The sequence below is a fragment of the Saccoglossus kowalevskii genome, chromosome 3, assembly GCF_978046115.1.
Source record: "Saccoglossus kowalevskii chromosome 3, keSacKowa6.1, whole genome shotgun sequence".
Taxonomy (NCBI): Eukaryota; Metazoa; Hemichordata; class Enteropneusta; family Harrimaniidae; genus Saccoglossus; species Saccoglossus kowalevskii.
Window position 1 is genome coordinate 35,798,204 of NC_140643.1, and position 14,124 is coordinate 35,812,327.

At 36.5% G+C, this 14,124-nt stretch overlaps 1 protein-coding gene across 1 annotated transcript; it reads left to right on the forward strand.

Annotated features, from left to right (window-relative positions):
• The first annotated feature begins 2,163 nt into the window (after positions 1 to 2,163).
• Positions 2,164 to 13,826, forward strand: LOC102802522 (uncharacterized). Its single transcript, XM_078013273.2, has 13 exons — positions 2,164 to 2,508; positions 4,787 to 4,876; positions 8,121 to 8,228; positions 8,601 to 8,685; positions 9,027 to 9,088; positions 9,211 to 9,351; positions 9,677 to 9,739; positions 10,075 to 10,157; positions 11,150 to 11,301; positions 11,897 to 12,145; positions 12,472 to 12,635; positions 12,984 to 13,030; positions 13,449 to 13,826. Exons 1-13 carry the CDS (start codon positions 2,398 to 2,400, stop codon positions 13,546 to 13,548), a joined length of 1,455 nt encoding a protein of 484 aa, XP_077869399.1. The 5' UTR covers positions 2,164 to 2,397; the 3' UTR covers positions 13,549 to 13,826.
• Positions 13,827 to 14,124: the final 298 nt, after the last annotated feature.

The window sequence follows — 14,124 nt, forward strand, 5'->3', positions numbered from 1 at the left end:
CACCGCCCTTTAAAAGAAAAAAATACGTGAGACGTAATACAACTGTCGACAAAGTGCCTGGGGTAAGGTAGGTAGTGTAATAAAAGCGATCCATGGATATTTATTCTAGCAAACCAAACGCAACCTACCGAAGAAGAACGGCACGGTAGCTAAAATTTAGTAACCGTGTTCACAATGCAAACGTAATATTGCGGAATAATGGCCAATTTAGAGACTTGTGTTATTCTAAATGACAAACGACTTCAATACAAAAATCGATTAGTGGCTTGTTCCCGCCTCAGCTATCATGACTCACAAAGCAAGGGACGCCGGGAACCAGTGAAAACCGTTTACATCAAGCTACGTCCGTTTGATAAGCGTGTGTTCACTAGAGGGCGCCACATACAGGAAATGTGTAACAAGAAAGGGATTTCCGATCGAATACGAAACCGTACGCTGGATGATGAACTAGGCTATAAAGTTATTACGAGGATACCTCAAAGTTTGCACGAAGACAGTACAGCGGGAGTGTCGATGCGACGGCGTACTGTCTGAGTGCATACTTTGAGGTATCCTCGTAATAACCTTATTATTATACATCTTTTCCTTCCAAGGATATATCGTGGGAACGCCGAAAACCAAAAAGCTTAGATCAGAATCAGTGAACTTCTTTGTGTAGAGTCCGGTCAAACCTCAAACAACTTATTAGGTCAAATGCTCGTACCAGCCATGTTTGTTTTTATTATTAGAGGACGCTTACGCGCGTAATCCTTCCTTATTTGGAATAATATGGTAGGATGAAAATACCCCATAAAATACCTTGTAACTTATGGGGTTGCAGTGACAGATGTATAATAAAGTACTATTATTCAAATTCGAACACACTGACATTTTGATTAAAATATAATTTTCCGAATCTACAACTACTTTGTTTTCATTTGGGGATCTACTTTCGCACAAGAAATGTGTAACATGAAACCGAGTCTGTGCGCAACTTAGCCAAAATAAAAAAGCATGATCATTTGAACATTGCTATTGCAAGTTACAATACTGGTAGGAGTTTTTGAGCTGTTTCTATGGTAACGGTGGGCCAGGATTTTTTTTCTTTAGATTTGATCACCTAACTAGAGTGAAGGTGTGACCTGCCAAGTAGGAACGAAAACGGTCCTGCCAAAAAAATCACAGAAGAATTAATACGTGAATACACTGGAAATCACACACAAGTGTTTTATCGCTAACAATATTGAGCTGTGAGGGTGTTGACTCTTAAAGTGTCATTTCGCTAGAGGATGGAATTTACAGTAACGATGTTTTAATTTTATATCTTGAAATGTCAAGCTAGTGTAGTTATGAATTCTACATATATAGACAATATAAAAATAAATTCATATTTCACAAACATTCCACAAAACTATCTAGCTTTTTGATCTCCGAATGGACGTTACTACAAGATGTTATCAATGACATAGAATCTTTAAACCAGAGTAAAAAAAGATTACGATACCGTCCCTCTTATGGCGCGTTTAAGTCAAATTAACAAACAGATAGAAAAAATAATTACAACACACTTTTTGAGGTGAGCACTGTACATTTCTCTCTATATATATATTAAAATTTACAGAGGGAAATAGTCTGTTTTGACATTTGATTTATTTTCGGCAGCAATAATGACCAATATATGTAAAGAAAATGAGAATGGTGGTCATGGTAACTAGTGAACCATTAGGCGTGTTTGCTATAAGCATATGCATCATATTTTTAAGTTTGAGTATATAAAATATAGACTCTACTTCTATTTCGTGTTATAATTCATTATTATATTAATGATTAATGAGAGCGAACATGTACTCTTAGTCGTCACATCTATTCGTGAACTGAATGTGTACGCGTCGTCCTTATTCAACATGTTACCAATGCTGTAAACTGATATATGTACCGCAATGGATGTTTGGATAAAATAAAAGGTGGGAGAAAGATGACACGATTTGTGCTTTCATGTTGGTGTAGAGCAGAACTGCGGAGCATTGTAAAGAATGAGCATCACCTTTCACGTGAAGCCGTCCATTACAATAACGAACAATGCACTGTGTACAAATAAACTATTCACAGGCGAACGCTTTGCAATATTGGCAATGATATCATTACTTTGTAAAGTACGGAAAGTAAACACTGTAAGTCAAGTCATGTTGCGTTTCTATCGTAGACACCCGCTTGGTAACCACATAGTGTGCGTCTCCCGCGTTTAACCGCTGATATACGCAGACACATGGACAAGTGGTGCATCGGATGACGCCATCACTCGACGCAGACCGGACACGATAACATACTCCGAGCTTGCGGATCTATCATATCTTACCAAAAAAACATGACGGATACGCCGGAATTACTTCACACTGTGTAAACGGATAAGCAACAGCCATGGCTGTCGTTGGAAATTTAACAATTACGCAGTTACTGGTACTACAAATGAAAGCTCAAGCAACGCTCAAAGAAGCCATCAGAAATGAGCGATCGAAACGTTGGGAACAGGTGAGAAAATAACGTTAGTATTTTACAACGATGTCGATAGCTTACGCATTATTGTACGATTTCAGATCTGCCCGTTATATTAAAAGGGGGAGATCAAATTTATATTCTACAACCATGAATGTGTCTACGAGAGTTGAAACATGCTTTAGTCAGACTTTAAACAATAACTTCGCTCCATGGTAACCAGAAACTGAATGCGGAATTAAGTAAAAAGCAATGAAGATAGACAGTTTTAATCAAATTTCAAGCGTTGCTAAATTAACCGTGTAGATTCTTTTCTATGAAGGTCAAATTCACGTAGTGGTATGTATGAGGTTGGTTAATACAATCATTCATTCTATAGCGTTGCTTCAGTTACGCCAAGTTAATAGACTACGATATTTCATCTCGATTGGGTACCCCTGCAACCCGGGCTTCAAACACGGAGAGTTTTAATACGCGACGTTCGACAGCAAATCATGTCACCTCGGTAAATTATGAATGTTATTTCTGGCTAAATTATAGGATTATATTCTAATAATTATTACATAAAGGCAAAACATAATTACAGGTTATTATCGTTTCTTTTAAAAAATTTAGCTATCAACTTGTATGTTTATTGATATACACCTTTACGCACATATACTATTATTTTAAATTATAAAACAGGTATGTTGAAAGTAGGCGTAATAACTATATGCGAGTGTGATGAATGACTTAATTAACCTTGAATTATCGCCTTTGTGTTCCATTTCAGACATTGAATTTCATGCCACATTCTCGCAACTAACACAATAAACATGAAATATACAAATCGATATTGAACACGTACCATTGTGACCCCTGTTCTCAGTTCATAATAGTATATATTACATTGTACGATCAAATCGAAAATTGTGTGTTCATCTGTCACTGACAAGTCTCCACAGCAACGGCGACGTGATCTGAATACGTTTCCATGTCAATACATAGTTGTATGACTAATATGAGAGGTGACTGAATTATTATAATATTATTCGTGTAATTATCCACTTCACAAGTGCGATATACACATACACATGCAACGGTTGATTTCACAAAGTCGTTACGTGTGTAAAACCATGACGTAAGTGTTTCCATTGTTGTGTGTTATTGCCTCGTCGACATTTCAGTCTACTTATATTTCTTACACGTTAAAGATGTATTATGAACGAAAACATATAAATTTTGTATATTGTTATTTGATGAGATCAATTTGAATTATGCTTTATCGTACACTAATAATTTTACGTTTGAGGCACACTGTATATTATGCGTTGGATGAAAAATTAAAACACTAATACGCATGTTCGGTGATTGTTAGTGTACGTGCCAAAAGAGTTACCGCACAATGCGTATTAAAGACTTTCACTGTTTCATCGAACGAAAACCTGGGCGTGTGTTTTATGAACAACGTTTTAAATTCGTGATAAACCATAATCCAATGTTTTCATCAACATGCAGTATCAAACAGCAGTATTCAAAATTAGATGTTCTCATTCATATTGTATCTCTAAAACTACCAAGCTATACATCTATTTAATGCACAGTCAGACACCGCGAATAAAGCGCAGATCCTGTTTTTTTTACATAACATGATTACTTTTTATCGGCCCTAGGATAGTCATGGAAACGACGTGTATTGAATTAAACATTTTTAATGACAGCAAGACGCGTTTACCGCGAAAGGATAATTGCTGGTGTGTTTCCATGGCAACTGTAAGAATTGCATCACCATGAAAACAAATTTAATTAACAATTCTAAATATAAGCGTTGGCATTAATGCGTGAGTAGCTGTATGACATCCATTAACCTATATCTCGGAATATGTTCTTTCATATGTTTTTCTTTCAGACACCTCATAATAGGCGGACCACTAGATATATATATATTATATATTAGTGCCATACTAATGTTACGTATACATTGCTTTGTATATTGGTTTGGGTAAATCTCTATGCGTATTCAGTGTTTGTCACCAAGGCAACTGGGTTCATGTTACAGTTGTCGTTGAAAACCAATTCGATTTTCTACATAATTGATCAATATTTAAAATACAGACAAATTAAAGACATTTAAAACAGATTGGTGCGTGTTTTGGAGGACAAGTTCACGTGATCTCAGTGAAAAAATATGAGTAACTATATTATTCACCCATTACGATTTGAGCATGCTCTGTGCCGATCACGATATGTAAACATACATCGAGGATGTTGCACAAACGTCAAACTATTTAAAACGAACAAAGAAATAAGAATGTATGTTATATTTATATTACAGGTCGTCAAAAACTACATCGATTTGTTGAAATTACTGTCAAGAAAAAGGTTCCCGGATGACTGGAAATCACCTGGATGGTACTCTCTTCTGGTGGGTTGAACACATACCTGGTACTCCTGGGGCATTTGGGTAAAATTTGGTTAGCAACTTTGAAAGAAAAAAACGCATAACTACGGATAAATAATTTTGCCAGCCACATTACACGATTTATACATTTACTCTTACCTGGTTAGAAAATGGGAAACCTAATGTTTGTTGTCTTTAAAGACACCCAGGAAACTAGAAATGTCTAATCGAAGTAGAATTCGAAATTCGAAATAACATTTCAAATGTTCGATGTCCAAGTGTTGCCCCACACCGCCTCCCGACCCTACGGTGTATTGCAATGATATTGGTAACAGTATTATCAATCATGAAGACATTTTGTTTCAGATCTAATATGGACGAATATATATAGAGATTTAATGTTGTTGTTTCGTGCTATGCGTCGATGACCTAGTTTAATTGTGATTTATGTTACTAGTAACATACAACAGTTTATAGTATTCGTTGAATGAAAAATATAAAAAAACACTAACATGTATCTGCAATTGTTATTGTACGTACCAAAACAATCAGTACATATGCCTCTTACACAGTGTCAGTGTTTCATTTAAAGGGGAGCAGAGGTGTGGCTTTTGTCACTCTGTACATGAAATTTGAGATCTATGAATGAATTCAGTCAATAAAAACAATGTGTATGTGCTGCGAAATGCCCCGAATATCTGGTATAAAACGGGCTGTGAATCAGACGACAAACTTCCGCTTTGCCTGGCGTCATTTCGCCTCTAGAGGGCCAGTCAATGATGTCATCAGTGAACACTGATAATTGAAGCCATTCATTCTAGTACGTCAATCCCCTAGAAATGCTACTATGAAAGGCCTTGTTAACTGACAACTCAAAAGTTGTAACATGGCGAGGTGTTGTGTTATGAATGCCATAACGATTCATAGTAAGTTTCTCGAAATCCCAAATAAAAAATCATGTTGTTAGTTGCGAGATATCGGCAGAAGAACTAACCTGAAAGAGAAGACACGTACAGCGTTCTGGCTATAGTAAACAGTGAGTGAATTAATAGAAATATGCTTACATCACTTGAACTACAGTACTTATTTCGCCCAACTTCCTACTTTTTAATCGACCGCTTAATTTCCGACCGCACTGTATTTTACCGACCGGAAAACGACCGCATTTTTATTGTTTTTTGTCACTGGCACAGGAGTGGTCAAAATGTTTGGGGTCACAACGAGTGTTAACTATTATAAATTCTAAACGGCTCTTCAAATCTATACCACTCTGTATCGTTCGCGAACGCAACTTTATATGTGTCCAATATTAGAGCCGGTACAATATTGTAACAAATTCCATATCTCAGCGATATAGCTATTGTATACACATACCTTTTTTATTATGGTTTGCACAAACGTTGAATAGCCGTCAAAAATTCAAATATATTTAGTTTTTATCTATCTATAATTATATGCACGCAATTTGACCCTTTGGCCTAGATTTGATTGCCATGGAATATTTTATTTAAAACAATATTCTGACTTTACTTACTGCCCCCAACTTGAAAATGTTTCAACACAATTGCGGACTGTCCGATCTACAAAGTACACCGGGTAATATATTAATAACCATTTTCACCAACCGCTAGCTTAAGGGAGAGTAGGAAATCAAACGGCCGCAGGTCGCCCGCCTTTTATGCATAGATTTCATGACGCCGTCTAACTGCGGTCGGGAACGAAATCTTCGCACAGCAATTCACACTTGTTGTCAAGACTATGAATGAACAGAAAGGACTGGGAAATTAAAAAGATCATATTGCCACAAAGTTAAATAAATTTGGCTGCACAAAAGCTTGGAAACTAGTTTATAATAGTTTGCAAAAGACTGAGTGATCAACGACATCATTTTGGGACGCAATTGCGTAACTTACTGCGCGGCGATGCTGACATCCAGTGTGTGTTGACCGAAGTTTGACCCCCCCCCCCCTAAGTCACGCACTGAACAGGCGCGTTACCTTAGCAATCGTTTTCTTTCACGCTCCGCGCGTCGATCTTGTAAAATTGTTATTAGTTCTGACGGTGCTGTACGCAAACTTGTATATTTTAAGGTCGTTTACTTAGTGCGCTGCTTTTCTAATTACGCAAATTTCAAGTTGTTTACAATATTGTACTGGCTCTAAAAAATTCAACATTGTAATATATCGCTTTCATAATAATTACGCAAACTCAGTTATTTAATATTGGACACAGGTGAAGTTTCCTCTGCGAACGATACAATGTGGTATAGATTTGAAGAGTAGTTCAGAATTTAAAAATAGTTAGTACCCGTTGTATCCCCAAACTGTACCACTTAAAACCACTATTTCGATCACTCCTGTGCCAGTGACCAGTGTTTGGGCGACCGGTCGGTGTTTTCAATGAGACAACGAGAGAAAAATTACGATAAAAATGCAGTCGTTTTCCGGTCGGAAATTAAGCGATAAGCGGTCGATTAAAAGTGGGAAGTTGGGCGAAATGAGTACTGTAGTTCAAGTGATATTAGCGTATTTCTAATTCAGTTTTTAACTCGTACAATATATATTTACTCACTGTTTACTATAGCCAGAACGCTGTACGTGTCTTCACTTTCAGGTTAGTTCTTCTGCCGATTTCCCGCAACCAACGACGTGATTTTTTTATTTGGGATTTCGAGAAACTTAACATGAATCGTTATGGCATTCGTAACACAACACCTCGCCGATGGGTTCAATTATCAGTGTTCACTGATGACATCATTTGACTGGCCCTCTAGAGGCGAAATAACGCCAGGCAAAGCGGAAGTTTGTCATCTGCTTCACAGCCCGTTTTATACCCAATATTTAAGGCATTTCGCAGCACATACAAGTTATTTTTATTGACAGAATTCATTCATAGATCTCAAATTTCATGTACAGAGTGTCACAAGCCACACCTCTGCTCCCCTTTAATGAATACTTAATTGTGTGTTTCAGTTCACCATAATCATCAATATACAGAATCAGAGAACAATATTAAATATTAGATGTCTTTATCTATATACCATTCACCATGATCAGCTTTCTATTAGGTGGCTCCATTATGTTCACAGTGAAATCCTAATAATGGCGTTTTTGCTCTATTATAAGCTAAAATAAACCAGCACATTTATTGAATATTGGACTTATTTTGACGATAGACTTACTAATAATGCGTTACTAATAGAGCAAATACGGTGTGTGTATGAGAACTAGCACTGCTCTGTGTTCAGTCTGTATAGTCTCTATTGTAGATGTACGAGACACATTATCATCTAGGTCTGGCTTTTCAACGTCTTGATCGTCACAAACGAGCTGTACACCACTATACAAAATCAATCGATGCAATATCTATACCAAAGGTGAGTACACATTACATATTAAACCTGTCAAACAGACGACTCTCATATTGCATATTGCTAATTGTGGATACCAAGTATAAAGTGACACTCGCTTCGGAAAAGACCACATTTACCCGAGCATATTTATAAGTCGTCAATTTACATAGTCGTTGCGACGCGTTGAAAATGGGTTCTATGACACGGTCACGGCGCGTGTTATACAAGTTGTTTGTTTATTCTAACGCGCGTTGCATTGTGGCTCTTTATTACAGTCACACTTGGCAGAACACGCATAATATTGATACATATTATTGATATTGTTTATTTATATTCACAATTTATATATCAGTACTGTGTTTGTGATATAAGTATCAACTTCAATTCACTTAACAGAACGGATGTGCGGCAAAGTGCAATTCCAACTCTTGTCTGAGTACCCCAGTATTTGCCAAAAGGGCGTTCGGTAACGCAAAAATCGGTAAGTCATATTTATTACTAGCTTCCTACGACCATGAATAACTATTTACTTAGGACAATGATTACCAAATATTATCTACTAGTGTTCATAATTTATTCTCTCGTAACAATGTGTAAAATAGAACGACGACAAAATTCTTGAGACTACTACACTTCTTGCATTACTTCCTGGTAACATGTATATTTGTATGACATCTGGACGCACTTTTTCATAATATGTTACATATATAATATGAAATTTCAAATGAAATTGACACAGACGCTTACACTATATAAATTTGAAACTCCTTCACCAAAGAGAAAATACGTATTATATATATATTTTTTTTATTATCATGAAAGGTGAATTGAAAAGTTCATTAAAAGACGCAGAGAAGACAGTTGTGTTAGACAGCAAGAACCCTGTGAGTCCCTCTTATCATATTTCTTAACAATATAATAAGTAATTATAGATCGGATTCTGATCAGTGATAATCATTATAATATTAAATATACAATACCTATGATGTTATGTGTTTGCTAACAGGATGGGTTCTGTATCCGCGCATTGGTTCACAGCACAAGGGGCGAACGTAAACTTGCACTCGGCGATGTGGACGCAGCACTCCTGCTGAATCCCAATCACGCATGCGCGCTGGTGATCAGAGGCACTCTTGACAAATCAGCGGTAAGCAATATATTAAAGGCGTTTTGTGATACACATCGTCCTGATGTGTTATTAAAAAGTAAAAATCAGTCATGGTTTCTGTAAAAATCGACTTTAATATCAGATTTAATAAACAGGTGTAATAATCCTGATTTTTCATTTTGCTCCTCGTCAAATGCTCGAAATAAATGGATGTTACTACATGTACACATGTCTGATAAATCTGAATTTGTAGGGTCACGAATTTGATATTCTGTTTATCCCCGGATGTCATATGCACGTTACCCTATATCATATAATAGACACCATCTAATTTTACATGATTGGTTGTTTCATTTGATTACAGATGGAGGAGGCTTCCGATCATGCAGGTGGGAAGCAGAATTATGTTCACCCAGATCATTTAAAGGTATGTCATTTTTGACTAATATAAACCAAATTTATCATACCAAATGAAAAATCGTTATTTCAAATTGGTGAAATTATTTTGTCACGTGTTTTGTCACATTGGGCCTATAAAACAACCCCACCCACCCACCCAGACGCCAATATTTTGACAAACTGAACATTATTAAACGATTTAACCTTTAGTAATGTTTTCCCGCAATTCGCGCAAATTCGTGGCATCTATTATTTCACACATAATATTCCCAGTAAATCATTAAAGGCATTCCCCCCAGAGTCTAACTTTACCGTCTTGAATATCTGGTCAAATTATATACATGTTTATATATGTTATGGTAGGCATGTTTAGTGAAACCAGATGCTCAGAACTATTTGGACGTCGGCGACTTTAAACATCCAAGAATTCTAGACTTTTATGACAGGTAAGTATATATGTCCTATAGTGTGCACTATAACTGACACTGGCAACGCAGTGCAACCTGTTTAGTCACGTGACTGTTGGCCTATTACAAACATGACCAGAATATGTGCATCTTTTGACATTGCCAAACGTGTGGAGCTAAACTGCGTGAATTATAAAAAATACACGTCACTATTCACAATAGTAGTGGCCTCTCGCTAAGCCGCGGATGTCAGGATCCAAGCAAAAACCGCGAGGGTCGCGACTTACCGAGGGGCCTCGTGGGGTCGTGCATTGAAAACATATAAACAGCACACCTACACCCATGGGTTTATTTATAGTGTGTCTTCCTTATTAAAACACATCAAGATTAATAAATATACAAGTTAATTGAAAGGCTAGAAACATATTTACAAATTGTATGTTGTATCATCACATGTGTCAAGCAGTATTCAAATAAGAATCGGTCATGATTATGTTTGCTGTAAACATTGCAGTGATGCGTTGTTCATTTTGTTTGGGTCCGATATTATGTGGGTCGTTTGTAGACTTGCTTGCAGTCTTTTGCGATTCCGATGAAAAATTCTTGAAAAATGCATATAAATTGCGTAAACGAGGGGTGAACGCGAAAGTCATGTGACCGCGAAAATCCCAATTTATATTTATTTTTCAAGAATTTTTCATCGGAATCGCAACAGACTGCAAGCAAGTCTAGGTCGTTTGCTGTTGCCTGCGACTTCGACGGTAACAGTTTTGTAGTTTGTTCAAAACCTAACATGGCGCACTACATTGTTTTGTTTATCCCAAATGACGGCTCGCACGATAGTGGTATGTCTTACCCCATACCGGTCTCGGCCACTTGAATGTTACAGACCGAGGTTTACTGACAAGGGTCGTATATCCGACAATGACAATAACAGAGAAACAATAGACCTAAAACTTTACAAATAAAATAGTATACGTACCATATCCAAATGGTGAATAATGACGATGTTATTGTTGTGTCTTTTACAGATTTCTGTATTCGTTAAACGTCCCTCACACTGTGTGTGATTACCACGTGTCATTGCTGCCCCCACAGTTCTGGTATCTCTTGAAGACGGTCACTCGGGGGAATACTGCCAAACCCGAGAGCGCCCTCCCATTACATTCAACGAAGGGCACACGTGAGTACGGAATTCTTTTTTAAATTGCCAGGCCAACGAATATATATTTCAAATAAGCTGCCAACGAAATGTGAATCAAAGTTCTACATTATACTTTAAATAAGCTTTGAGTTTCCACCGTGACGGAGTGTGTCTTTTTACCTTGAGCAGTATATTTAACTTCAATGTCATTTTCTTATTTTTAGATATTTTATATATATATCGTGTTAGTGAAATAAATATGGGATCACCGTACTCAGTTCGGAGAAAAGTGATCAATAAAATACAGTATAAAAAATAGCATGTTTTGTCAGTTGGATATTATACCGCTGTTTCTTATGGCAAAGATATATCTCGCGACATATGGTAAAGTGTTGTTACTTTTTGGTGTTTGGAAGTAATACAAATTTGACAATATTTTTATTTTTTATATTTTATTGTAGTCTATGGAAACCACTGCTCAAATTGCAATTTTATGAATACTATTTTGCTGTTTTTGTTTTTACAGATTGACAGTGAACCAAAAAGATTCACATACTGTCGACTAACGATATGCACACATAAAACAAAATATATTTATAGAAACACACATTAAACTATGGTATTCTTGTTTCAGTTCGACCAGGAACAAAGCAGACAATACGTTCAGGATGTCGTCATACCGACGCCGATACAACAGCATATGTGTCTCCCAAACCACCAGCATTATCATCAAGTTCACGTCCATCATTTCGAGTGGGCACTCCTTTTCAGTATGTGGAATCCGTGTCTTCAGTTGACCGGAGAACGGCGTATGACAAAGCTCTACAACAAGCCCGACGAGCCAAATCAGCGCCACTCATGCGACCAATGATCGCTGCTTTAGGTTAGTAACTGAACATTACAAGGAAAATCGGATTATTGGAAAACTAATTGCCAGACGTGATCAAGTTGAATACAGTGCGCTGTGTGTGTGATACGTTATACAAACAACAAAGCATGGCGGACTGTTGTAATAATAATATCAATTGTTGTCCAGTATCAACCGATCTCGACATCAATTTTCCCACATTGGTAAATCCGTTTCATCCACCATTAAAATGCATTGAAATATTTTAGCAAAACATGTGTTGGAGTAAATATTCAAAACATCTTCAAATAAACGTATTTACACAGATACAATTATAACAGTATTTTCTTATCTTCCAACAGGTCCCCGTGACATTAAAAAAGAGAGGGTGTTATCTGCAGCCAGTTCCAGGCAGCGCCCAGTATCAGCTGCAACGACCTCTTATTCGAGAACACAGATGTCGTATGAGACAATCAATGTAACGCCTAAACTGTATAAAGACTCTCATCACCTTTCTTCCATAAGGGTAAGAACAACGTACATTATTGGACCCAGGTTGTATGTGGCAGTTGTCACTGCAATATAGTTAGAAAGTAATAATATATAGTGATCGATTAACAATTATATACGGGCAAGTGTTAAGAACTGAACAACTGACATCATCGGAGATATTGTCGACACATAAATAATAAAATTCCCAAATATATGACAGGAGCAGCGTGCAGCAACCAAAATATTCCTTGCATAATTGACCTGCAATGGAGAACTTATACATTGACGTTCATTGACATCATATTGATGGCAAAAACATATACTAAAATTACATCTCTTAAATTATTATGTCTTTAATAATGTATTGATTTCATTACTACAGGTGATGGAAAAGGTGAATGTTAAATACGCTCCAAGAATGTACATAAAGTAAGTCCCTTAATGTTTCTCATTATACTAGTATACACACAATTGACCAATTACTCTACTGAAGACTGTACCTGTAAACCTTCGTAGAATATACTAAACGCAGGGATATGATAATTAGAATATAATTGAATTTTGCGGCGACAGACTTTTACTCTTTAACCCCGGGTACTAAATTTTCTTCATATAATAAACACAAACTAAAATTTACTAAGCGCATGCATCTTTTCTAAATGGTGACCATATTTCACTAGGCATTCAGCCTAGTGACATTCTTATCATGTTGGGCATAATAATGTGTTATGTTGTTAGAAATACAAATTATACATTCGTACCATTGCACTATGTTCGTAATGTTTATTTCATATTATTTTTTCATTATTATTTCATATATGTGTTTGTTGTTACTTTTTTTCTCCAGAGCCTGGTCAGGAGACAAGATACCGCCCGCAGATATCGACAAGAGACCGAATAACTTCATGACTCCACATGGTTTTATTTGCGTTGGTCCATATCAATGATGCCGTGTCTAGCTAGAGCATATTGCTTGATGTGTCACCGTGCACCAACAAAACACAGAAGCATTTAGAACATATTACTGAGGCATACAGATCTCGAAAAGATGACAATATTAATCTCCATTGGGGTCTTATCTGGATAATAGTCAGTGGTCACATAGAAAAGATAACATCATTAATTGTAATATTTTCACAAATTGGGATCCAATCCACACATTTTAGTTACCATTCACCAATGTTATTAAAGGTATACACAATAAAGTGTTGATATTGCAGAACAACTAACGTTTGTTGGTATTATTCTATTAAACAGATCAAACAAAATGTGTATACCTAGTGGTATTTTTATGCTTATAGTACATTTCATATCATCAACATCCAACATCCTGTGCAGCCAATAGTTAAACGTACATCGTCAAATACATTTATGTGAATTTAGATATTATTATTAATTATAAACAACATCAAATCACTGTATGTGACGAACAATGTTACGTTATATTATAACTGTTTAATGGAAGCATTTTTTATGGGAATAGTGGGTGGCTGGATAAGCTAACAAAAAGGGTCACAAACGCG